We start from the raw sequence: 27,559 nt of genomic DNA, 5'->3' as shown, positions 1-27,559 counted from the left end.
GATTTTGCAGCTATAAAGTATTATTACTGTACACAGCTTTGCAGCCTGGGATCCAACAGAAGGGCACTGCAGGTGAACTCCAGGCAGAGTTCTGTATTCATTCAAATTTACGTATAGCCAAAATGTTTTTTGTTTTGTTTTGGATAGAGTATGTAGGAATAGAATATACGTAAAAATTTTATTGCTCCAGAATATAATATTTGGATTGCTGCTCATCAACTGCTGTCAAGTTGTTATTCCATGTGGAGAGTTCATTGCTGGTTCTAAAGTAGATCTGTGAAGTAGCGGTGTTCTCTAAGTACATCCAAGTTTTACCCTGTGTTAAAGTGGTTCTAAAGGCTCATGGTTTTTTACCTTCATGCATTCTAAACATGAAGTTAAAAAACCTTCTGTCTGCAGTGGCCCTCCCAGCCTCCACTAATACGTACCTGAGCTCCATTGCGATCCAGCAATGTGCACGAGAGCCTCGGCACTCTGGGGACCCTCTCTCCTTCTTGGCTGAGACAGAAGGCAGAGCCATTGACTCCTACTGCCATCAATCACAGCCAGTGAGCCAATGAGAAAAGAGGAGATGGGCCGAGCCACAGCCATGTGTCTGAATGGACACGCAGAGCAGCAGCTTGTTAGAGCATGCTTGGGTCCCCCCCCCCCCCACAGTAAGCTGTTTGCTCTGGGGGCACTTGGCAGGTGGGAGGAACCAGGAGCACCAGCGGGGGACACAATAAGAGGAGGATTGGGGCTGCTCTGTGCAAATCCATTGTACAAAACAAGCAAGTAGAACATGTTTGTTATTTATAAAAGAAAAAAAAAAAAAAAAAAAAAAAAACCCTGGAGTGCGAGGCGGAGGGGGAGCATTGTTGCCCCTGAAGCATGTTCGCAGTTTTATATGAATTTACCAACAAATAAAATTATCATGAACTCTTTTCTCTCATCTGGCACTGTTCTGGTGACCATTGTAACAGTATTTGTGAATATTGTAACCGCTTTCAGAGTGCCGCTGCAAGAACCTTGTGGCTGAAGTTGCATCTGCAGGAGACTGGACATCCACCTAGTCGAACTTTGAAAAGCTATGAACAGAGGACCAGGTAGAGTAAGCTCTGGCAATGAGTTTTGCCTTATCCATCTAGCATTGGAAGCACGATGTCCTGTGCAAGGTCCTGAGGGTAGGACAAATAGGGAGTCCATCTTTCTGATAGAAGACATTGCTTGAAAAGTAGACTCTCGACTACTTTCAGGCAGTGAAGAGCAATTTCTTTTGTGTGCTTTGAAGCAGGGCACGGTCCTCATTGAGGTGGGAGACTGATACCACTTTAGGAAGAAAATATAGTTTTGGTCATAAGACTTGTCTTTGTGAAGAATAAGAAATGGCTCCTTAGAAGAGAACCACTAACAGAGACAAGCCTGAGAAACACGATAGCAACCAAAAAGCACGCTTTCCAGGAGAGATCATCCAAGGGGATTTCCCTGATGGGTGCAAAGGATGGTTTTTGTAGGGCAGAGAGAACCAGACTGAGATCTCAAGGTGCTTTAAAAGGAGCCTGATCACAGATACACCTGGATTGGGAGAGCAAAGCCAGAAGTTTTAGAAAAAGAATGGAGAAGGCCAAACCTTGCTCTTTCAGAGTGCTTAATAACCAAATTCTGGTCAAGTTATTATTGTAGGAAGGCCTGAAGGTGAAGCACACGTTAATCTCTGGAATTTAAGCTACTGTGTTCGCACCAAGCACAGGAGGATTTGCAGGTACAAAAGTAGATCTTTCTGGAAGTGGCTTTTCTAGCATTTAGCAAACCAGGAATTAATGACTCAGAGACCCCTCTGTCCTTTAAGAACTGAGCCATGTCATTAAAGTGATTGTAAAGCCTTTTTTAAAATCATAAACGTCATACTTGCCTTTTCTGTGCAAGGGTTTTGCACAGAGCGGCCCCGATCCTCCTTATGTGGGGTCCCCCCCGTCACTCCTGGCTCCTCCTCTTCTTGAGTGCCCCCACGGAGAGCCACATTCTATGGCCCCCCCCAGCTCCCGTGTCACTAGATTTGATTGACAGCAGCCAGAGCCAATGGCTTTGGCTGCTATCAATCTATCCAATGAGGACCTGAGACAGCAGCTGGAGCTGCTGCGCTTGTCCCCGCAACGATCAAGCTCAGGTAAGAAAATGGGGGGGTGCTCTGCAGCAAAAATGTTTTTTCACCTTAATGCATTAAGGGGAAAAACCATGAGGGTTAACAACCCCTTTAAAGTTAGTGACTTAGAAAAAGCTCTGTTAGGAAGTCTCCTAGAAGTCTAAATAGGTCTGTGTATGAGGTTCTTTTGAGCCAGTTTGGTGCAGTGAGAACCACCATATACTTCCTTGGCCCTAGCACAAACAAAGGTAACTTGTTAAATCTGGGAGGCCAGAATATCGAAAGCCAGGGTTTTCCATCCCTGACATATCAGGCTTAAGATGTTGGGGTGAAGGGCCCATTCTTTTTAGTCTAGGCGATGGTGGCTAATTTGCCTTCCAGTTCCATACTTCCTGAGCTTCCATGTGCACAGCAGAGATCGCTGGCTGAACAGAGTTTCTCCATTCATGAGATGATCTGGCTTACTTCCTTTAAGACCACATGACCCTTGGTGGCCCCATTATGGTTGATATAGGCCACAGCCGTGGTGTTGTCTAATTGCACCCTGATTAGGTGCCATTGCAGAAGGGGAGTCCAATGTTGTAGAGCCACCCATATTGCTCTGACCGCAAGGAAGTCTGATGGGGAGCTTGGTTTCCACCAAGGATTTTGTTTCCTGAATTAATTGAGGAACTGGAACAGTCTTCCCCAGCCTAAAAGATTGTTATCTATCCTAACAACTTTCCAGTAATGTGGAAGGAACAACTTAGCTCGACCAAGCTAGGCAATTCCTTGTTTGGCTGGACAGGAGCATAGATAGGTCAAAACAAAGAGCCTGTTTGGTCTATGCAAACTAGATGTTTTTTTGAGAGTTTGCTTTAGTCAGGTAGGTAGCTTGTTGCATGCTTGAGATACAGGATCAGTTGCAGAGATCGGTGTTAAAAATCAGGTCGTGCTTTGGTGCAAGTGAAGCCTCATCACTATGAGACTGAGCGTTGTGTGGGTCTTCGGCTGAGCAAATGTTTGCCTGAGATTTTGCCATGGCTCCCTTTGACCTGGTTTTGTCACTGCTACAGATGAGGGGTTTTCTGTGGACATAGGACAATCGTATTCAAGAGAGAGTACACAGCAATCCGGAAGTATACCGCCCTGTAGCGAAGAGTGTAACAAAGCGTCTTAGTACCTTATAAAGGATTCTAGGCAGAAGTTGCGGTAAAGTGTGCAACCTGTGGTGTAATGTAACCCCTGGTCATCCAGCAGAGACTATACTCTGAGTGGTTTAATTTTAGCACAAAGTTTGAAAAGATTAAACTGTAAAGTGAATACATTCCAAACATTGTCCTTGATTTTACAGTACATGGTGAACCTGTCCTACCAGCCCATATCACTGATTCTCATAAAGGGTACAGGCTTCACCTGTCATAGTGGGTATATCCCTGGAAGGGTCTTCAATGTCTTGGCTCCATCAGGATGGGCCACAACCCTGGACCTGTATAGCACCTTGCAGCTAAGTACATGAATTCAACAAAGTGCCGAGGTGAGTGACCATGCAGGATCCAGAGCCCGAAGCAACATTACAAGCTGTCCCCCAAGCTTTCACCGATCCACATGCGCCAATTGTATTGTTTTATTAGAAGACAGTGAAAAGTTGACTGGAGAATAAATAATAAAGGAGTTAAGCTAAGAGCGATTTCTACATGGAGGAAGAAGAGATCCATTACCTTAGAATAATAGCAAAAAACTGAGTACTTTTGGAGTGATATGGGGTTATACGGGGGCGCCATGGGGTCATGTTTGGCTATGCATTTACTTTAATATATCAGTAAACATTTTCTTTTTAATGCAGGCATTATGTATTATCCTCTTGCAGGCCCTGTACAGCAAATCTCAATGGGTGAAGAAACAGCACAAGGAGCCAATCAGTTCAGCTGAAAGCAAGGCTGCTGGTGTGCACTGGCCATTATGAACTTTTTTGCAATGTCACAAAGTGACGTTCTATTAGAATTTTTGGTGGCAGAGCATGCGATGCGATGAGCTGTATTGCACCACACTACACTAGACAAAAAGGTACTGCATGTCATTTTTTTTCCAGCATGCACCACCACAGAGCGGTGTGAGCTGGCATGATAGGGAACAAGGTTTGTTGCCATGTCTTGCTTTGGGACCATGTTCAGCAAGGTTGCCCAGCACAGTCCCAATGCACCCGATGTGAACGGGCCCCCGTGTCTTTTTTTTTTGTATTCTTTATTGAGCTAATATTTATTTTCAAAGCATTCTGTGGTAAAATACAAGCACCACTATGCTTTTTTGCTCCTCCAGGAGAAGGATTTTAAACAGTATAGTGGACCAATATACTACAGCAATCCCCAATTACCAGCAGGTTGGCTGTGCTTGCTGTATACATCTCAAAACTTCATTCTCAGTTTTTACTGAACTCTTTAAAGTTTTGGTTCAGCCCATACAATGTATCCCTCTATTGTGAACATTTTTTTTTTTTTTTTTAGTGTTACAATTTAAGCAACTCCATGTGTCAGCACAAACAAGATAAAAGTGATAGTCTGCTCTGTATGCCAAAATAAACTCAACAAAAGTTCTGCTTAGAATCCAGAGACTTGTCCCCCCCATCCCTCACAGCATCCATTTCTCCATATGGAAGAAATTAGCAGGTAGATGATATTTAAAAAAAACTCTGATACCTGACAATTCACCAGGAAAACTGAACCACGAATCACTGAATCCTGCCAGGCTCTTTTCTGGGTACACTTTAGTGAAACGTGCAGTAAACAAGCAAAAAAACAAACCTTTTTGTTGTTATAGGTACAGCCTGGTTACACAAAAAAATTTGGCAAATAGACCATCCTAGAAGACATGGCCTCTCTGCTGGAGAATCTACATTTCATCATTAGTTTTATTTTGTGCATCTGGCTGCCTCCTTACCCACAGCTGCCAGTGTCTTCATATACTGAATCTGAGTAGAAGACAATGAAGGCCAGTGTGTTAACTAGTTCAGCACATTAGTCTCAAAAACTGAAGCTGCGGCACAGACTCATTTAAATAGAACGCTATGTGCCCTTGTGCCTGTGCTGTATAAAAAAGATGCAGATTATACCGTATATCAGAGAGGCTCCTGGCGCTCACATGACTTCTTGGCTCTCCTCTGCCCGGCTGACAGCTATAGCGGGCGGGGCCGAGCACTGTCATGGAGGAGGGGAGGAGAGAGGAGAGAGATCCGAGGAGTCATGTGAGACCTCCAGATTGGCTGGCGTCCCATAAATATCCAGGCTGACTGCCAGGCTCTTTCTTATGAGGGAAATGTAGACCCAAAAGTGGAACTTCCACTTGTTGTACTTCTTCCCCCCTCAGATGCCACATTTGGCACCTTTCTGGGGGGATGGGGGGCAGGATACTTGTCTTTCACAGGTATCCTGTTCCCACTTCTGGGAGCCTCAGCCGCGGGTATTGACGGCACTGCCCGGGGCTCCCTTGTCCTTCCTCGGCCGCTGGGCCAATAGGAGAGAGGAGTGGAGCCTCGCGCATGCCGTAAGGCTTCACTGCCGGGTTCCCTTATTCGCAATGGAGGCGGCATGCACCCGACAGCTGATGGAAACATCAGCTTCGGTGGCGACATCGCTGGACTCCAGGACAGGTAAGTGTCCGATTATTAAAAGTCAGCAGCTGCAGTATGTGCAGCTGCTGGCTTTTAATTTTTGCAGCGGTGGGCAGACCTCCACTTTAACCTTTAGGTATCATCTCACCAGAAATTAAATTCCTATTGCAGAGGTGGTGTAAAATTGTACTTTTTTGGTGCAGACTTGTAAAGAAAATTAGTGAGTAAATCACAGAAGCATGAATTTACATTTCTGGGGGTTTTCTTTACACCAATGGTGTACAGCAGTGATCCCTAACCTTTTTGGCACTGGGGACCGGCTGCATGGAAGAAAATTGTTGCCAAGGCCTGGGGGTGGGGTGGGGGCACGCGGTTAGTAATCGATTTTAAGCAAGCAATTTGTCAGGGCAATGGCTGGTGTTAGCGCTTCAATCATCTCGGCACCATGCTTGATAAGGTGTCAGGGAGATTGAAGCACATTATTTCTATTATTGCATTGTAGTAATAATTGAAATAGTTCAACTCACCATAATGCAGAATCAGTGGGAGCCCAGAGCGTGTCAATTGCCTGCCACCAGATGAAGCTTGTGACTTGCCACGTCGCCTGCCACCAGATGTGAATTGTCACTTGCCACGTCGCCTGCCAGCGCCACCAAATGTGAATGGTCACTTGCCACGTCGCCTGCCAGCGCCACCAGAGGTGGATTGTCACTGCATTGGTGGCAGCACTGGTCCATTTAGCACAGAAGCAGGAGAGTGGTGATAAGGGACGGACGGTGAGAGATGATGTCATCTCTTTGCTCTCCGCTGCACCTTCGACATTGAAGAGGCTGACAGAAAACCAGCTGTGAGCGCGGAAGAGCGGTGATGCCTGGCAAGCAGAGAGAGATGAGGTCATCTCTGTTTGCCTACCCTTCCCTCATCCGCCCGCCCACTCGCTTATCTCATCAACCCGGCTCTCATGCCGCCCGCACCTGAAGCCCAGCTGCAGAGAGGTCATGGCCTGGTAGTGGGCCGTGGCCTGGTGGTTGGGGACCCCTGGTGTAGAGAATGCCTGCAGGTTACCATATTGCATTACATTTTTTGACAATTTTTAGAAAATCACAGGGGATTCCGATTGAAATAGAAAAGTAACTTTTAATAACACTAAATTGCAAAATGGCAAGTGTGGCCATGTTATATGCTATATGTATTTTTAGGTGAACACTGCTTTAACTACTTAAGGACAGGGCCTATTTTTCAAACTTGTTGTTTACAAGTTGAAATCATTTTTTTGACAGAACCTCTTAAATATAAGATCTAAGGTCAAAAAGACCTCAGATCTCATATTTACACTAAAATACAATAAAAAAATAAAATAAATAAAATGTCCCTTTAGAAGCTATGGGCGGAAGTGACGTTTTGACGTCACTTCCGCGCTGCAATGGTATCGAGCCGGGTGGGGGCCCTCTTTCCCTCACTCGGCTCCATGCCAAGCAGGGGAAAGGACCTGATCGCCTCCGCTGCTACCAGCGGCTCCGGTAAGTGGCGGAGGGCACTGGAGCGTGGCAGGAGGGGGGCGGTCCGTAAGTGGTTAAAGCTGGGTTCACATATGTGCGGCTGCGGTTTCCAGCCAGGGGTCTGGTGCGTTCCTGTACACCGGTTCAGGCACAATTCAGGTCTGAATTTTTGCCTAAATTTGCACCTAAACCGGACCCAAAAAAACGCACAGGACCCTTTTGGAATTCGCAGCTTGGCCACCCCCGACATGTGTGAACCGCCTCCATCAAAAGCCGCTCACACTCGCATGCCATGTTAATTGGTAGAAACCGTATCCAAATCGCACGTATGTGAACCCAGCCTAAGCAAATTGTTTTACGTAAATATGTTACATAGTTTCTTACCTGGAGATGCCAGTAATATCACTTTCTGCTGCAGGATAAAAACACTAAGCCAATACCTTACATCTAACAGTGGAGTTGAAAGCCTGCTGTACGTGCTCCTTCATTTGGCTGCCTATCAGGTCCATCAGATAGACAGCCCAACCCCTAACTGAAGGATGACACACACAGCAGGTTGATAACACTGCTGATAATTGCCAGGCAGTGGCTTAGCATTGTCAGCTTGTAACAGGAAGTACTGTTACTCACAGGCTTTCTAAGTAAAAAATATTTATAGCATGTACTAGAGCTGCATAATTCTGCCCAAAATGAGAATTACAATTTTTTTTGCTTAGAATAAAGATCAGGATTCTCGCGGTGCAAGATCATCTTTCACATTATACAAAAAAATTGCTAACTTTACTGTTTAGTTTTTTTTTATTAACTCATTAAAGTGTGATTTTTTCCAAAAAAATTGCGTTTGAAAGACCGCTGCGCAAATACAGTGCCGCAAAAATTTTGCAACTGCCATATTCTCTAGGGTCTCTGACAGCGGGGCTTGGGATTGAGTTTGCCGGTGTGCCACTATAGGAAGCTGCATCCTGTGGTGGCACACCAAACAGAGGAGGAGTCAGGAGCACCAGCGGGGGACCCAAGAGGAGGACTGGGGTAGCTCCATGCAATTGCACTGCACAGAGCAGTTAAGTAATGATGGGCTCGGGCGAATTCGGTTCTAACCCACCGGGAAGTTGTCACTGCACTCTGCCAATCATAGGCAGTGTGTGTATGTGTGGCTGTGGGCTGGGAAATGCCTCACTGCCTATGATTGGCGGTGTGCAGTGGCGGGTATGATCCGAACAAGCCTGAGCCCATCATTACAGGCAAGTATTAAACGTTTTTTTGTTTTTTTTCTTATCATATATTATTCTTTTGAAATAGCAGACGACTTTACAAACGCTTTAAGAAAACTGCACACTTTACGACGCCAAATTGGCTGAAAAAAAGATTTTGGGTGCAGATATACTTTATCGAAGTTCATCTTCAAACTGAAGAATTTTCTATATGTCTGGAGTTGCGTTTTAATTAATATGAAAAAAAAATAAAAAAAATGCGAGACTGGTTTGTATGGAGAAATATTACAGCTAGTGTTGACATTTCTAATTTAAAAGGGCAAAATTGCTGCCAAAGAGCAGAATTACTATGTATTTACAAGTGCAGTCGTTGCCAGTATCCCCTATGGAACGGTTAATGAATATTCACTCTGATGAACATTCAGCACCCTGTCTTGCACTTACAATAGGCCACACAGTGGCATAGCAAGAAACAATCTCTTCATTCCCAAACTAGCCAAAACATATATTTTCATTCAAACTTCTATATGTCAAATCTCTATGTTTACAAGAGGGAAATATGTTGAGCTAGGGAAATAATTAGTCTTTTTTCCCCCCATGAAAATCACATTTGCGGTCTCATTTGCTGCTAATGCTTATTAATCTAAACAAACTATTAGGTGTGTAAGTGGATCATTTCAAACAGGACTGTAATTTCTGGCCTGTTGAAGTATGAAGGTAAAGTGGATGCAAGCTAGTACTGGAAGCCTTTCAAGTTAAACTGATGGTCACTTAATAATATTAACAAATTAAGTTGCCTGATGGTAGGCCCATGGCATCTACTTTCTTGGTCTCCCTCTGTGGATCCTTTGACCTACCCTTGATATGTTCAGTACAAGCAAACCCTACATAAAATCTCAAGGACATAACCAGCTGCCTCATGGAGATTTCAGATGTACCTCCTCTTAAAGTGGAAGTTCAGCTAAAACCTAATCTAACGCTAAACCTACTCCCAGCCACACCACATTCTAAGCCTAATCTATCTAGCCCTGTAAAAAAGAGATCGCTATACTTACCTATTCTGCAGCCGCTCCGGTCTGGTGCCACGCTGAGCTGTCAGTGGCAGGGCTTCAGTGTGTGGGAGTGTGCAGGAGAGGCAGCCAACAGAAGCCCCATAGTTACTCTATGGGTGACATCACTTGCCAGGCATTTCACAGACGTTGACGACTTTCTCTCTGTACACAGCAGCCATCACTGGAGACCGGAAGGGATTGGCTTCAGAAAAAGTAAGTATAGTGATTTTTTATTTACAGGGTAAGATAAATTAGGTTTAGAATGTGGCTAAGAGTAGGTTAGCATTGGATTTGACTGAACTTCCACTTTAAGCATCCTACCAGGCCACAGACTGCAACAATTTCAAGATACAAAGAAAAAACAATAAAGAAAATAAAAATAAGAAGATGCTCCAGCTGCACCAAAGGATCTCCTTTGAATGTTTTTTGTTATAAAATATTATACAGCGAGGGGGAAAAAAAATATTTGATCCCCTGCTGATTTTGTACGCTTGCACACTGACAAAGAAATGATCAGTCTATAATTTTAATGGTAGGTGCATTTTAATAGTAAGAGACAGAATAACAACAAAAATATCCAGAATTTAAATGTATCACCACAAGATGGCGTTGTGGATACAGAAAGGTATAAGTGTGCCAACATCCTAAATATATCGCAAAATTTATTCGAGAGAAAGAGACATGGACTTTAGAGGCACATCCATATATCTTCATATCGTATTCTAGATAAAATTCAGAACAACTAATATATTTAGTGCTGACCCTCCCATATCAATTGACAGGTACAGATGTTCTGAGATAAGCAGATTATATATGCGAAGAAGTGGGATTGACTGGTTCACTGCAGCAATGCCTGGAAGAAATTCGAAAAAATAAAAAGACTGGGCAGGTAAGTTATTCTTCCAGTACGCATCTCAAAGTTTCATTTTCAGTTTTGATAGTAGTGTAACTTTCCTTTTTGGATATAGTGGGGGAAAGTTAGAACCTGCTGCATGTCTGGTGGAGGCTTGTGTGCCCTTGGGCATATTTCATCTCGCTTTCTGTACCTTTTTTACCGACAAGGAGTGAGATGCAAATTGCAATAAAAGAAAAAAATTTTTTGAAAGAAAAAGGAGAACCCTTGGAAAGTTTTATCATTGTCATGTCTTCGCAAAGAATAGTTTCCCCTTATTTAATGTTAATATTCTAGTGAAACCCTTTGGTTTTGTGTGTGGCATGGTGCCAGCAGGGCGGAAAGAAAGGGGGAACTTCCCGAATAGGGACAAAGCAATTCAAATTTGCCAAATGTTTTCCTGCCCTACTAAAGAAGAAAAAAACTGAAGCTAATCTTGAAGATATTTATGAGGTACAGCAATCTTTTACATTTGCAAATCTGTAATCTTCTAAAGAAATAGCACTGCAGTAGCTGCTTGGAATAAACTTAAAGTGTAACTCCACTTTTGTTGAGCCTCTGGGTGATCTATGTACATTACAAGGATTTTGACAAACTTTGGTGCAGATTGCTACCTTTTGTTATTCTGAAGTAATCCCTGTGTGTTTCTCTGTTCCCATGTGCAGAAGTGAAGCTAATGGGATTGGTTTCTTAATTATCAACTAGCTGCAAAGCACTTATGAGGAAAATGGCAGGGCCTGCATCCCTTTATATGTGATTTCTCACTGGGAGTGTTTCACCAAAAATGACATTTGTGTTGCAGGAGATGCCTGAAATCTGACTTGTATCTTAGTGCAAACTTCTGGGAAAATCAGTGAGCCAATCACACAAGCAGGAAATTATGTTTATGGTCAGCATTCTGTACACACTCTGTGTACAGAACACCTTTAAGTAGCCATATTGCATTTTAAAGAAAATTATAGAGCAGCAGATTGAAAAGGAAAAGGTAATTTTTAATAACATTCAATTACAATATGACTTGTGTTACATGGATCACAGGAGTGCAGTTCGTTCTGCGCTCCTGCGACCTGTTTTTAGCTGACAGTGGGATTCAGCCTGAAGTCGGCTGATGTCTCAGAGCCGGTCAACATCAGGCTCAGGCACCATCACGACAATGAAGTCGGGATCCCCCCACATGCCTGGACCGGCACCCGGCTCAGCCTCTCAGCAAGCCTCTGAGAGGCTGAGCTGACCGCTCCCACCCTCTCCACAGCCCAGCACTCCAGTGAGAGAGGAGGGGGCAGAACAGAGAGCTGTGACTGAAAGTCACTAGCTCTCTGCTCAGGGAGCCCTGAGAACAAAGCAGCAGTGTTAGATAACATGGTTCTCAGTGTCAGAGCCGGTGGGGGAGCGATACTGTATCCACCTAGGCAAATATGCTGCTAAAATTTAAAAAAGTACATACTTCTTTTTTAATTGAAAGCCTGTATAAAGCATTACACAAGAAGAGAAAGGAAAGGTCGAAAGATGGGCGGGTTTACTCCTCTGACTCATTTAGTTAAATATGTAATGTAAGCTTGAGCTTTTGGGGACCATAAACATGCTTTTCTGAAAAAGCAGTTAAGATTAGTGAAGTGTGTGTAATAGAAATTAGAGTTCCACCTGCTGGTTGTAAAGAAGTCATTAATAAATGTCTTCTTTTTGTTATTCAAAGATGTTCCAGCACAAACCCAAAAGTTAGTTATCCCCAGCAGGCTGAAGATAGAGGCTGCTGCTGCTGCTCTGTGAGAACACCGATCTATCTACAGCAGTCTGACACGACCCCAGTCTATTTACAACTACATCTCGCCAAACAGCAACACTTACAATCGCTGCCACACTTAGGCTTAGAGACACTTTAAATGTAACATCTCTACAGCTTAAAGGTGAAAAGCCAGCACTAAAACAGCTACGTAATAACATGGAAATGCATTTTAATTAAGTCTAATCCTTGCAAATGAGAACATTACAGTGACATGAGCTCCAAACAAACTTTGCTTCCAAAGTTCTTTATAAAATGAAGCACTGACAGCATGGGATACATAACTATTTCCCCCTTTGCAAATCTTTCTCAAGTGCCGAACTGTAACATTCTAGAAATAAAGTTGTTACAATATTAATTTTTGTCCTTTAGTGGTATTTAGAGTGTAAGGAAAACAATGTCCAAGTTAATAAAGAAAATAATTAAAAGAAATACATTTCCCTGTGGGGGAGCGAGAATGATTTGAAGCAATATTTTGTTAGCCAAGAGTTGTGCTCTCAGACGGCTTCTCTCAAATTACCTATTACAGACGCAGTATTTGACTTACTGTGTTAGTTGGATCTTCTTGTAATATCCTGTCATATATCTGGAGAGCATCATCATACCTGTTCCAAGGAAAAAAGTGAAAACCGCTTATGGAAAATTACTTCCAGAAAAACTACACACAATTAAACAAACCTAACGAGTCGGCATTTAAAAAAAAAAAAAAAAAAGGCAAATAAATGTTACATCTACCCAAAAATTATATTTTGTATCATGCTCTTTAGGAGGTGACTCACTTAATTTTTTTCCAATTTTTGCTTTTCTTAAAGTAAAACTATGCTTTGTCCATGAAGGCAAAGAAATACCTTTCACACATGCTGTCCGTTTGTCCCGTTTTTCATCCATCCGTTGACAGATGAATAAAACGGACATCAAGGTATGTCTATGGAAAAACTGATGTAAATGGACGATCATACATTTACATCAGTTTACATCTGCATCCGTCATCATCCGTTTTTTGAAACCGATTAAAGCTCTCTTTTCTTCCGTTAAAAAAGAATGTATTGGACGGAAAACAGACAAATGCTTAGTTTTTCATCTGTTTTTGCATCAGTAGTGGATGTAAAAAAAAAAAAAAAAACTAGTGAAAAATGGATGAATACTTCATCTGTTTTGACGTGACTGAACTGATGAAATGAATGGTCAGCATGTGTGAAAACAGCCTAAAATGTCGTAAAGTGCTGCGCAAACTGTTGGCGCGATATAAAACCTGTATAATAATAATAATAAAGTGTATGTCTAGGTAAAAAGAAAAAAAAAAAAAAAAACATTCTGTACATCTTTGCTATGCATGTACAGTTCCTCATGTTCTATCTCTTTGAAAGGCTGGAAGTACAGAATTACTACTTGTCGATCATGTCAAAAATTCCTGTTTGAGCTTACCACGCTGACACTGCTGCAATACAGTCCTAAGCATTATTTGTCAGACCTACCCAATTCTCCTCTGCTGGACTACAGAGCACAACCCTCTTATGCTATGGAGATGAGAAGAAATGGGGAGGGCCTAGTAGTGCAGCCATGAAGAACTCAGGCAGAGCTGAAGACACTGTATGGGACTTCAGTCCAGCAGAGACGGTAATGTTGGCTCTCCAACAAAGCTACCCAAAGTTAGGTGCTCACTGGATTTCACTGGCACACCAACACACATTATGCTGCGCTTCCAGTGTTTTTAAAGGCATAAAACATGGGAAAATATGTATTGCAGAGAAGAACTACATAGGATCCAAAATTGTGAGTTGTGATTGGAACAGGAATAGAGGGGAAATCTTCCAATGCTTACAATCAACAGGGAAATTACCTTACTTTAAAACAATTTCCTCTCACTTCGGGTGGGAGGAATGGGATGAAACAGACAGGGGTTTTAGATCTTTCCTAGTCTATGCAGATTAAAGAAGTTATAACTTTAAATTTGCTTTAATGCTTTTCTACGACCCAGCTGCTCAACGATAGGTTTAGGAATAAAACACAATGAAGTTGCTGAGTTTTTACAATTAAAAGGTGAGAAATGTGGCTATGCCAAAAAAGATTATTGAGGCTTGATTCACATCACATTTGTTACATTTAGCTTGTGTTGACGTGTCGAAATGGATCTCTCCCCTTTCACTAACATTCACATCAGCATGCAGCCCTCCCTGGGGAGGAACCTTTTCCTTAAGGGTTTAGGCTGTAGATTTTAGGTAGCACCAGACAGCCCTAACCACATCCTGGTAAATGTAGGGCAGTTTCCTTGCTATGTTATGGGGCAGGAACAGAGGGAAGGAGGGACAATACCCATCCTAAGGACAATTTTCTTGTCGTGTAATTGAGATGGAAAGAGGAGACCACCTTAGGCAAAAGGAAGATGACTGAAATTACCACGCTGCCTGGTAAATGAGAACACAGGAAGGACAAAGAGGGACCCTGACCACATCCAGGCAATGTAGGGAAATTTCCTTTTCAAGTTTTTGGGAAAGATAGAGGGAAGAAGGACAATGTCCTCACTGAGATGGAAGGGGGAAGACTACCTTAGGCAAAAAGGAAGGTTTTGGTCTAAAAACCACTTGGCTTCTTTGCAAAACATAAAAAGGCTTTTTACAAGACAGTAACATGCCTAACATGCCTAGGGTGTCAACAGAAAAGCTGTTCAAGCCAGTGACTGGAGACTAGGAGACAGCCAAATATGGGTATAGAGATATTTACATCAATAAATGGAGAGGCCCCACCAGAAACATTTCTTTTAAAGTGAGTGCATAGTTTGAGTTTCTTTATTTTTTGGGTTTAAAAATACAATATTTGTATTGGGGGGGGGGGATTTTTTATATATTTTTTCCTTTATCTTAAGTGTTTAACCACTTCCCGCCCAACAATGTCATCGACTTTGTGTGGGGATATCTGAATGATGCCTACAGCTACAAGCATCTTTCAGATATCTTCTTTTAGAGCCAGCGATTCCCACAGTAAGAACAATCATAGTGGCTGTTCAGCTGCTTGATCATTCTTACAGGCAGCGGAAAGAGACATCCAACCACCCCCCCCCCCCCCCCCGCCCTCCGGTGCTTCTCCCGGCTCGCCCGTGCGATCGACGAGAGGGAGAAGGAATCGGTCCATGCTTGAGGTTTACCATAGGAGAATCCGGCGGGCCAGATGGCCCCTGTACGTCTATGATCTTTCGGAGGCCAGGCGCAATGTTATGACGTCACGCCCGGCCTCCGCATTTGAAAAAAAAGCCACCGCCTCGGCTGGTAAGGATGTTTTTTTTTTTTTCTTCTTTTAGGCTCCCCAGCCTAGAGGTGAGACGTGGGGACTTACTGACCCCAGATCTCACTGTAAAAAGGACCTGTAACGCACTATTCCTATTAGAATAGATGATTTCATTCTTTCTAATAGGAATAAAAGTGATCAAAAAAAAAAAAGAAGAAAAAAAAAGAAAAAAGTGTCAAAATAGAAAAATAAAAGTAAAAGTAAAATAAACAATAATAATAAAAAAAAAAAAAATTTAAAGTGCAATCATCCCCGTGTGCAGATGCGAACGCATATGAAGGTCGCGCCCACATATGTTAACGATGTTCAAATCACAGGTATCGCCACGAACGTAAGAGCAATAATTCTAGCACTAGACCTCCTCTGTAACTCTAAACAGGTAACCTGTAAAAAAATTTAAATTCTAAACATCTTTCACATTATGCAAAACATTAGAGATAACTTTACTGTTTTTGTTTATGCATGAAACTGTTTTTTTCCTCAAAAAAAAAAAACGCGCTTGAAAAATTACTGTGCAAATACCCTGCGAGGTAAAAAGTTGCAACGACCACCATTTTATTTCCTAGGATCTCTCTTGGGGGTTCTGAGTAATTTTCTAGCAAAAAAATTATTTATTTTTACATGTAGGAGCAAAGTGTCAGAATTGGCCTGGGTAGAAAGTGGTTAAAGTCATATATGAATTGAAGTAAAACTGAATCAGGTGGGGTGTTATTTAAAGGCCAACATAACTAAAATAATTGAAAAAAGTTGATGTGGGGATCGTAACATTGTTATTTTTTGCACAATTGGGCAATGATCCATTGTGACACAACCACAAGAGAGGGAGGGAGCAGACAAAAATAATGCGGTTTATGGAGAGGGTCTGAGAATTGTTTTCATTTACAATACTGCATTATGATCTTTGCAGAAACGTCAGTAAAAAAACTATTTTCGTTTTCTGTTAAGGGCCAAATACATTATCTATGCACTCCTGGAACCATAATGGCAATTACTATTGAATGTTAAAATTATTAATGAATTCTATTATAACCTATATTTAATAAAGAGATCCTACACTGACAGCAGTTATTTCAATTTCATATTGCCCTGTAGAGCTAGTTTAGTATTAAAATCTATATCAGAAACTTTATTAAAAAAAAATAATATTTATGGTATAAATTATCAGACCACAGATTTCAACAACATCCAAGTGAATTAACTCTACTGTTGTTATACTGAGAAGACACAACACAATACTAGCAGAAAACATTTGAACATATATGGCATCAATTATCTTACCTTTCCATGGCTTCAAATCTCATGCCAGTTAGTTTCTTCACTCTGTGGCTGCCAGGAAACTGCCGCCGTAATTCTTGCAGACAGGACTTCAAACAAAGAGAATAGGCAGACATTAATGTTTAACATCAAAAGCTGACTTCCTCTTAAAGTGGTTCTAAACCAAGCAGTTTTACCTTAAATGTACCCCCCTGCATTACAGTAATGAGCATCCCAATAATTGTTTCCCCATAAACACTTACCTGACTCCTCTCACCGATCCAGCTCTGTCCCAGCTGCAGCACCACTCCCATCTTCCTAGATTCACAGGAGACTCAGAGCACAGGGGGCCATAAGCTCCTGCTGTTATCAAACTCTTGTGATGATGAGCGAGTGGAGGCATGGCTTACCAGGAGCTGTGTGTGGCCATGGACGCACACAGCTTGGCTCAGGAGCACGCTTAACCCTTTAGAACACAGCTTGCTGAAGGGGCACCTGGAGGAAGGAGTGTAGAGCACCGGCGGGGAACTCCAGTAGAGGAGGTTAGAGACTACTCTGTGCAATATCATTCCACAGACAAGGTAAGTAGAACATCTTTCTTATTTATTTAAAAAAAAAATATATATATATATATTTTTTTTTTTTTTTTTTTTTTTTAATAAAGCTTTATTATCACTTTAAATTCTCCTAAAATCGATAATTTAATATTGCAAGGTTTGCTGCCAAGACGAATTACATGGCATCCTCTTGTATCTCAAGGAGACTTCATTGGCAAGATATCCCCAACAAAAATCCCACTTCTGTCGGACTACTGCTACCACCGGAAGGACAAATGGTGGTGTCACACATGCTAAATTTAAGAAGAAAACAAGGTAGTCCTTCAATAATACAGTGACCCTCTTGTTGAGATTGGCAGCCAAGAATAGAGAGAGATACTACTGTGAGAAATGCAACCATGGCAGGAGCTTTTAGCACTGCCACACTTTGAATTACAATTGTGCGGCCATGCAACATTGTACCCATATGACATTTTTATAATTTCTTTTTTTTTTTTTTTTTGAGACAGATAGAGCTTTCTATTGGAAGTATTTAATCACCACTGGGTTTATTATTTTTTGCTAAATAAATGAAAAAAAAAAAAAAAAGAAAATTTTGAGAAAAAAAAAAACATTTGGGCGCCAATAGGCTGCACCGATGAGCGCTGAAGAGGCTGCACCGATGAGCGCTGAAGAGGCTGCACCAATGAGCGCTGAAGAGGCTGCACCAATGAGCGCTGAAGAGGCTGCACCAATGAGCGCTGAAGAGGCTGCACCAATGAGCGCTGAAGAGGCTGCACCAATGAGCGCTGAAGAGGCTGCACCAATGAGCGCTGAAGAGGCTGCACCAATGAGCGCTGAAGAGGCTGCACCAATGAGCGCTGAAGAGGCTGCACCAATGAGCGCTGAAGAGGCTGCACCAATGAGCGCTGAAGAGGCTGCACCAATGAGCGCTGAAGAGGCTGCACCAATGAGCGCTGAAGAGGCTGCACCAATGAGCGCTGAAGAGGCTGCACCAATGAGCGCTGAAGAGGCTGCACCAATGAGCGCTGAAGAGGCTGCACCAATGAGCGCTGAAGAGGCTGCACCAATGAGAGCTGAAGAGGCTGCACCAATGAGCGCTGAAGAGGCTGCACCAATGAGCGCTGAAGAGGCTGCACCAATGAGCGCTGAAGAGGCTGCACCAATGAGCGCTGAAGAGGCTGCACCAATGAGCGCTGAAGAGGCTGCACCAATGAGCGCTGAAGAGGCTGCACCAATGAGCGCTGAAGAGGCTGCACCAATGAGCGCTGAAGAGGCTGCACCAATGAGCGCTGAAGAGGCTGCACCAATGAGCGCTGAAGAGGCTGCACCAATGAGCGCTGAAGAGGCTGCACCAATGAGCGCTGAAGAGGCTGCACCAATGAGCGCTGATGAAGCTTTTGAGAGCCAATTATGACAGTTAATGTGAAATTATCCGAAGGGACAAAAGATTCTTGTGTAATTAATATAGTAGTTGTGCTGGTGTAAAAAAAAAAAAATTGTGCGATCAAGACCACGCATGCTCGGAAACGAAAGAATACATTACAATAAATTGACATCAAGTCAATTTACAACATACAAGTTGTACTCTGTCTTACGAAAATTTTTGTAAAGTTAGTAGCCTAATAAAAAAAAAAAAATCACTCATCCGATATTCTTACAGTGTGTACTAGGGATTACTCTCCATGTGGAGATAGTCTCTCTACAATGGTACCCCCACCTGCTGAGTCAAATCTACAACTTGCAATACTCACACCCCCTGCTGATTGGGGAGTTCAAGCTTTTATTAAGTAGTATGTCTGACTGCTGCAGATGCTTCCACACAAACAGCAATGTACTGTGGATGAGTGGCCCGTGCAGGCAAAGCAACTTACCCATACATCGTTGCCTGTCTCCGGAATTAGGGCACGCACATTCGCGCGCCCACCCTGCTGACACACGCTGTGAATGTACTGTACATTGGGGGAGTCTGTCAGCAAGTCACAGTCAATAATTCATGGCTGGGACCTGTTGATCGACTGTGTACATTCACAGCCCAGAGCCATGTGTTCACAGAGGAAACAATCTCTCAGTTTCTTATTCCTGAAAAGCAGGGATAAAAGACACAAAGAGCTCTTTAGTAAAAAGCAGCACACATAGTTAGGTACATATTTAACCCCTTGATTGCTCTAGATGTTAATTCCCTCCCAGCCAGTGTTTAGTATTAGCACTGATCACTGTATTAGTGTCACAGGTGATGTTAGTCAGTCCCCCCCCAGCATCAGTGTCAGATTGCCTGTTGCACTATTGCAGTCCCATTATAAAAGTCGCTGATCGCTGTTATTCGTAGTATAAAAATATATATATATATATATATATATCTCCATAGTTTGTAGACACTATAACTGTCACGCCAACCAATCAATATACACTTATTGGGTTATTTTTTAATCAAAAGACATGCAGCAGAATACATTTTGGTCAAAATTTATGGAGAAATTAGATTTTTTTTTTTTTTTTTTTTTTTTTACTGGATAGGTTTTACTGCAGAGAGTCCTTTTTTTTTTGTTTTTCAAAATTTTGACTTTTTTCATTTATATCGCAAAAAATAAAAAACCTATTGGTGATTAAATACAACCAAAAAAAGCTCTATTTGTGGGAAAAAAAATATATTTATTTCATTTGGGTACACATAGCATGACCAGTGCCAAATAACAAAAAATGACCTGGTCATGAAGGGTGTAAAACCTTCCGGTGGTTAAACTGACCCCAGAAAAGTTACACAGAAAACTTCTATATAAGTTACCGTAATAGGCAAAGCAATTTCATCTCTCACCAAATGGTTTGAGAATGGAGTTCACAGTACAGCAGTGGTTGTAAGAACTTTTTATTTACACATGTCTGTCACAATCACACGGTGCTCCCGCATTTCTCATTCCTTACAAATGTTGACAGTCCTCCGGAGAGGCTGGAAATTGCTGAAAACTTTTGGGATTTCCTGCGACTTGAAACATTTGGACATTTTTTTTTTTTCAAGCTAAACAGTTCTATGACATTTTTGGACACAGAACAGAAAACCTTTGCTCACGATGATGAAAAAAGAAAATTATAAATATGCACAACATAACCACGCAAATTTAAACAAATATTCTGAAGCATATGCAGATGTACAAGAAAGCGGTGCTGAGAACATGTGGAACATGTGGAAGAAAGTGAAGCACTTACACAATATATCAGCTGCAGTGTCGGCTGAATATGGAACGCACCATGTGTCAGAATATGGTCAGGTTGGCAACACTTTCAAAAATAAACAAGGTTCAAAAATACTCTGATCTGTAGCAATGGCAGACCCGCAAGTCATTCTTTCAGCAGAAAAATAAATCGTCAGTACATGAAACATATGCAGGAATAAAATTATTTATGCCAGAGATCTCAGACAGCCTGCGACAATCTGGGGAGGCGCTGAATTCTCCAAATGTCCCTACCAGAGAATATTTCACAGTTGTGGTGCCAGATGAGCTTTTATTAAGCAATCAAAAAAAAAGAATATCAATAGGTTTTGAGAGTCCTGTCTGGGTACAGGAATGATATATTCATCCTAAACTGACAGGAGTAAGAATAATGGGGTTTGGTTTTATTTTTTTGTCGCTATGTTGAATAGTGTGCTCTTTGAAACCTCCATGAGCCATCCTAGAATGTCTCTATTAACACTCTTCATGAGGCAATCAATTCAAATGGCTCTGAATTTAAAAAGTGAAGGATTATGCAGCCACCTTTAGGTGTTTGGATGCTGGGAAAAAAAAAAAGACAAGACAAAAGACAAGAAATCCCTTCCTAGGCATAACACCTCCCAGTTAAGAAAGACTTTGGTTTTTGTAGCAAGCCAAGAACCACACAGGAAGAGGGGTGGGATTCTTTTGCCCTGTGATGTACTTCAAGAAAAGGACTATTTCCAGCATAATCCCATTTTCTTTATTATACATCCCAGGACACAGAGTATCTTCATATTCATTACACACCAAAACAGGTTAGACCCTCATGCAGCAGCGTGCAAAGCTCGATGCCCAAAAGGAAGCATCCTCAGTGGCTTTACCGTTCAGATGGTAAAAATTTGTAAAAGTATGAACCGAAGACCAAGTAGCAGCTTTAAAAGCTTTACCTATCGAATAAGCCAAGAACCAATAACACTTTTGGTAGAATGTGCCATCACCAGAAACAATAGAACTTTGCCCTTCAGGCCATAAGCTTGATCAAGAAGCTGATGGATCCAGAATGGTTGATGTGGAAGCTGTGTAACCCTTTCTTTGGCCTTCAGGAAGCACAATGAGGTAAACTGACAGGGCGCAGCAGTTGATTTCAGGTACAGCAGGCAGAATGAACAACAGCCAATGGATAAAGAATATTTTCCCCTAGCGTCTTGGACTTGGGACAGAGGGAAGTCAACACAACATTCTAGATAATGTGAAATGAAGAAAAACACCTTTGGCAGGAAGGACAGCTGAGTCCAAAGTTCTACCTTATTAGACTCTCTGAGCTAAAGTAGTGGCAACCAGAAAAATGACTTTCCTACTCAGAAGAACCAAAAGGAATATCCCAAATAGGTTAAATGAATATTTCTGCAAAAACAGAATACCAAATTGAGGTTCGAGAGAGTCAATGGAATCAACCAGTGGAACAATACTCATAACACCTTGCACAAGGTACGCACCAAACAGTGTGAAGAAATTGGTCTCTGAAAAAAAGACTGCTAATGCCGAACTATGACCCTTAAATGTACTTAAGACCAAAACCTGACTATCTCTAAATTAGAGGAAAGCCAGGATGCGACACGCAACATAACGAAAAAGAAAACTGAGCTTCATACCATGCAAAATAAGATATCCAAATCCCCTGAAAAATCATACACGAAGTTCCATTCCTCGCCCTTAAAAGGCTAGCAGTGACCGAATTAGAGTATTCCCTGTCTGGTCCGTCTGCTGACAGATTCACATTGTCCAAGTACCATTCTCCTGGGCCAGGCTGTGGCAATCAGAATCACCGGGACGCCTGCCACCGGAATTCTGCAAAACAGATCAGTAAGAAGTTGTATAGGTAGAAAGGCGTAAATCAGAGAACTGATCTCACAGCTCCTCAAACACCTCTGGGTGAAGAGCCAACTCGCCCGAAGTCAGTTGTTGAGGGCTGAGAAAAGTCCACCTGCCAATTTTTAACGCCTGGATTGTGGACAGCCGACAGAGTGGGAACATGAAGTTCCAACCAAGATAGGATAAGAGCAATTTCCTTTTGAAACGCCCAAACTTTTCTTGCCTCACTGACTGAACTCTTACAAGGAGGCCCTTCAGATGCACTAACCACTGCAGGAGGGCAAGGCAAATCACCATCAATTCCAGAAGAATGATGGGTAACAACCTCTTCTGCAGAGACCAAGTCCCCTGAACCGAGAGATTGACTGGAACTCCTACCCAGCCCATCAGGCTGTCGTCCATCATCAGGGACCCTCCAGGAGGGAGAAATTATTTCCCCAGTTCTGAAGTCCCTGAGGATGTCCACCAGTCCAGAGTCTCATTCTCGGGTGCAACTTAATTGGGGAATCCAACCACTGTGTCCTTTTGTACCAATGTGTTACAACATTACCTTAGAGGGCAATAGAATGAAACTGGGCATTGGGAACTGCCTCAAAAAAGAGGCCACCATCTTTCCAGAAATCCTCAGGCAAAGCCAAACTGAGGGATGCATCAGTGTATGGAACCCACATGAGCTTGCAAAACAAGGCATTGGTCTTGAGTGAGAAAAACACTTAAAACCAAATCCTTGTTCTCTCCAGAATCAAGGCTCTTGTTGAGATAGGGAACCACCAGATCCACCCAAGGCATGTTCCATTTCTCAGAGAAATCTTTTTGATGGAACAAACACCACGTCAGGGTGAGCCCAATCCCATGTACAAAACATTCTTCAAATAAGGATGTACACGAAAGGACTGAGCATGTTGTGGTGGATGTCTCGGTCCAAATCCTTTGTTTTTGGAGTAGAGGACTATTGGGAGTTTTAAACTGGTCCGGACCACTTTCCCAAGAAAAGTCAGAAAGGCCTTCTGGGTCTGAGACAAAACCTGACCCTGGGGTTCCTCCAAAGAAGTTTCCCGCGAATGATTATTCTTCCATATCCCATCCAGGGACTAGACTCCCCATCTGGGGATCACTTCCCTGGACCTATATAGCACCCTGCTGGTCCACAAGACAATACATTATTGCACAGGGTCCAGTGGGGTCCACCAACATTACAGGCCAGCCCCCGTGTATAATTCCTTTGTGCATAGTAAAGCTGAGGCTATGGATGCAGAAAAGCTAGTCTTCTAATCCTCAATGTAACCGTTGAGCAGCTATCTGATTTTATTATGCAGAGCTTGCACAGACATGACCATCACCTAAGACACTATCAAAAAAAATGAAGTCTTACCTAGCTGGGAGGGGATTTGCTATCATTTTTGGCAGTGTCCAGTCACCTTAAGGTGGCTACATAACCCTACCACAATGGATATGAAGATCCCCCAAGTTTTGGAATGTACAATAAAGTAAAGTAATCTACCTTTTGTGTTGAATTCCACCTTTAAAGCTGAACTCCAGGGAACCTAAAAATTCTGTGCCCATAGGGCCTAAGGCGCAGCAGAATGCTTACCCGATCTGCTTCTACAGGCTCCCAAGCATGGCAAAACCAGTCCCTACAGCCTCTTTTTCCTTACAATCTGGCAGTCTGAAGTCCTGACATAAAGACTAATAAAGGGAACATAGCCCTGCATTGGACATGTCAAGGTCAGGAAACATTCCACTGCTGGAGCATGGGGGAGCACAGTCTGCCAGGGAAGGGAGGATCGGATAAGTAAAATTGCTTTTACCATTCCCTAGACTAAACGAGCACTTAATCCTTGTAGTGTGGGCAAAGTCCAACTGCAACTAAGAATTTTCAGGCTTCCCAGAGTTCAGCTTTAAGTGTATGTAAACCCCAACAATGAAAAAGTCTAATTTTTATTCTTTTGGTTAAATTTACAATTAGCAGATTTTTTTTTTGCCCTGACATGCAATCTGTAAAAAGCAGTGTAATTCATGGGCCTAGGCACACCTGTGCCTTCAGACTAATAGCTGTATATCTCCATAGAGAGATCCAGGGAACTGCTGCCCTTTGACTGCTAGTCTCATGAAATCTGGAGCAAGATTTAGTGATGTCACTACTGTGACTGCCCATTGTTCTCCTTGCTGGAGAGGAAGCTGTACGTTTTCACTAAAATAAATTTACCTTTTTTTATATCATACAACCAATCTAGCAAGTTTACAAGCAAAACCTTTCACCTTCTCTCTCTCTCTTTATCTACAAAGTGCTGTATTTGGACCATCAAGGATCTACCAATTCAAATTTGAGATCATGATAAAACGCGACTAATATTACTGGCTTCCATGCTTTAACGAGTTTTATCAAAAAAGGCACCAATGACATCCCTTTAACCACTTCTCGCCCAGCCTAGCCTAGCCTATAGTCAAATGACGCCTGATTGGGACATTTGTTGTTCTGGGTGAACGTCATATGATGTCCTTCCGAGCCGGGTTTCGGCACTATCTGTCACCGGCTGTGTCCACTAGACAATGCGGTTGACTGATTAGTGTACCGGCCTGCTGCTGGTACCATGTGATCGCTGTGACCAACCACAGCAAATCACATGACAATTGTACACAACTGATGGAATCTTTTCATGTCATTCATTGTGCACAATCCTGTTGCTAGCTGTGATTGGTCACAGTGATCACATGGTACAGACTGGGCCAAGAACAGCCCATCTGTACCATGTGATTAGCCATGGCCAATCACAGCTAATCACAATAGTAAACAATGAATCAGTATCATTCTTTAAAATTGGTTGCTTATATCAGCTTCACAAGTATAAGCAATCAGAATGTGTTACAAAAAAAAAAAAAATCCTCCTGATCACTTCCCCACAGTAGTACAGTGTTAGAATGGTAACATTGTATTGCTCTGGCCACAGTGTGTTAAAAAAAAAAAATTGTAGAAATAAAAAATAAAACGTAAAAAAAAAGAAAAAAAAATGTAATTATGTAAGAAAAAACATTTTTTTTTATTTCTTCATTTCAAAAACCTCGCCATGACTCTTGCTAAATACTTTGGACTGTCTACTTTCCAAAAAGGGGTAATTTGGGGATATGTGTACTTGTTCTGGCATTTTTGGGCCTCAAGAAATTAGATTAGGCCATCAGTACATCAAGACTGATCAATTTTTAGATGTATACCATAGTGTGTGAACTCTATAACTTTCCTACAGACTACTTAATATACACAGAGTAGGGCTAGTTTCACTGAAGAAATGTAGCAGAATATAGTTTGGCCTAAATTTATGAAGAAAGATTATTTGCAAAATTTTAGAACGAATAATGAATTTTATAAACAAAGAAAAAGGCTTTTTTATTTTCAAAACGTTCGGTCTTTTTTCATTTAGCAAAAAATAAAAAGAACCCAGCGGTGATTAGATACCACCAAAAGAAAGCTCTATTTTTTTTCATTTTACATGGGTACAGTGCTGCAGTTTTGCATGACTGCGCAATTGTCAAAGTGCGACCGTGCCGACTGCTGAAAATTGGCCTGGGTAAGAAAGAGGTCAAAGTTTCTGATATTGAAGTGGTTAAAAATACATGTCCCCTGTAACAGCTCTTGAGAGCAGAAAACAAACACATATAGGGATACCTGCTTTCCCAAACCAAAAAAAAAAACATATCCTGCCTGCTTCTCAACACCGCACCTCATATCACTCTATTGTACATGTTCCCAGACAATCTAAAAACTGCATGTGCTGGACAGGAATGGTGATTACGGCTTCTGGCACTGAATAAACTAAATATGAGAAGCAGTACAATTTTATTTTTTTTTTTATTACAAAGCTGTATGTATTCTTTTATGTAGCAAATTGTTTCTCCATGTTCTTTCATATAGGGGTTTTATGGAAACTAATTTTTAACAAATGTGCAAGTGTGCATCAATCTACACCAAGTTACAAAAGCAAATTTATCTTCCATTTCAATGCCACCTCACTGGTGTGCAAATCTACAAACTACTTTTAAAGAGGTTTAAAGCCCAACCCTAGCTTAAAGAATAAGTTTACTTTGTTTGAAAGTGCACTTATTCTTTTTGCCCCCTCTGCTGACCGAACAGATCCTGCCTCCAGTGTTTGTTGAATTCCTCTCCCTCTGGGGGTGCCTGTGCAGTACAGCCACATAGAAGTTTACAGGGCTGGATCCCAGCCTGGAGACAAAGGTAGGCAAGCCCCATAGAAATCTATGGGGCTCTACTTTGCAGGGGCGACCAAGGAGAAAGGACTTTCAGCGCTAGATATAAACAAAAAAACAGAAGCTACAGAAAACAGATCTTAGCAAGTATGCATCTGCGCAGGGGGAGAGCCGGATCTGTAAGGTCACAGACAGGGGGCAAAAAGTGCACTTGGTTTCAAATTGCAATTATTCTTTAAAGAGGAGGTCCAGCCTGGGTGAAAAAAGTTAAAAGTCAGCAGCTAAAAATACTTTAGCTGCTGACTTTTAATATTGGAACATTTACCTGTACAGAGAGCCCGTGATGTCGGCACCCCAGCCGATCTTCGGACCGACTCCCGGGTGCTGCCGCCGCCATTCCTGTTAAGGGAAACTGGCAGTGAAGCCTTTTGGCTTCACAGCTGTTTCCCCACTGCACTGCTGCGCTTTCTATTCGGCCCGGCGGCGGGAAGGAGGAGGGGGGCCGGCCTTCTGGGAGATTGGGCCGCAGACCCGTCTCCGGAAGTGGGGAAGGGGACCTGTCAAAAAACAGGTCCCCCCCCCTCCGAGAGGTGTCAAATGTGGCACTGGAGGGAGGAGGAAGCATAAAGCTCACTTTAAGTAAAAGAATTCAATATTTTTTTTACTGTAAAATCAATTTCTTGGAGTACATCACATGACACAGGGCAGGCTATAATCATGACCATCTGTGTTATGTGCCACCTATAGGTGAATGGACACTGGCAGAAACAGACAGGAAGTCCTCCCCTATATAATCCCTCCCATACAAGAAGTACTTCAGTTTTGTAGCAAGCAATGAAACCCCAAAAGAAGGGAGGAACCTCTGTGTCCGGTGAGGTATTCCAAGAAATTGATTTTACAGATAAGGAGAAACAAAATACAATTTTCTTTATTATACATCAAGGGACACAGAGCAAGCTATAATCACATAATCATGACCAATGAGGGGAGGGAGACATGGACAAAAACCACTTGTCACCTGTAACACGCTGCGGCCAAAGCCGTATCTTCTGCAGCTCCCA

At 42.3% G+C, this 27,559-nt stretch overlaps 1 protein-coding gene across 1 annotated transcript in view; it reads right to left on the bottom strand.

Annotated features, from left to right (window-relative positions):
• Nucleotides 1-27,559, bottom strand: part of EMC2 (ER membrane protein complex subunit 2) — a 123,932-nt gene that overhangs the window by 46,956 nt on the left and 49,417 nt on the right. The window contains exons 5-6 of the mRNA XM_073632153.1: nucleotides 16,703-16,788; nucleotides 12,690-12,747 (exon numbers count right to left, since the gene is read on the bottom strand). Of these exons, the coding sequence (XP_073488254.1) occupies nucleotides 12,690-12,747; nucleotides 16,703-16,788 (144 nt within the window). The remainder of the gene's footprint in view (nucleotides 1-12,689; nucleotides 12,748-16,702; nucleotides 16,789-27,559) is intronic.

This window comes from Aquarana catesbeiana, linkage group LG05 (assembly GCF_042186555.1).
Source record: "Aquarana catesbeiana isolate 2022-GZ linkage group LG05, ASM4218655v1, whole genome shotgun sequence".
In the NCBI taxonomy this organism is placed as follows: Eukaryota; Metazoa; Chordata; class Amphibia; order Anura; family Ranidae; genus Aquarana; species Aquarana catesbeiana.
This window is presented reverse-complemented; position numbering and strand designations above follow the sequence as displayed.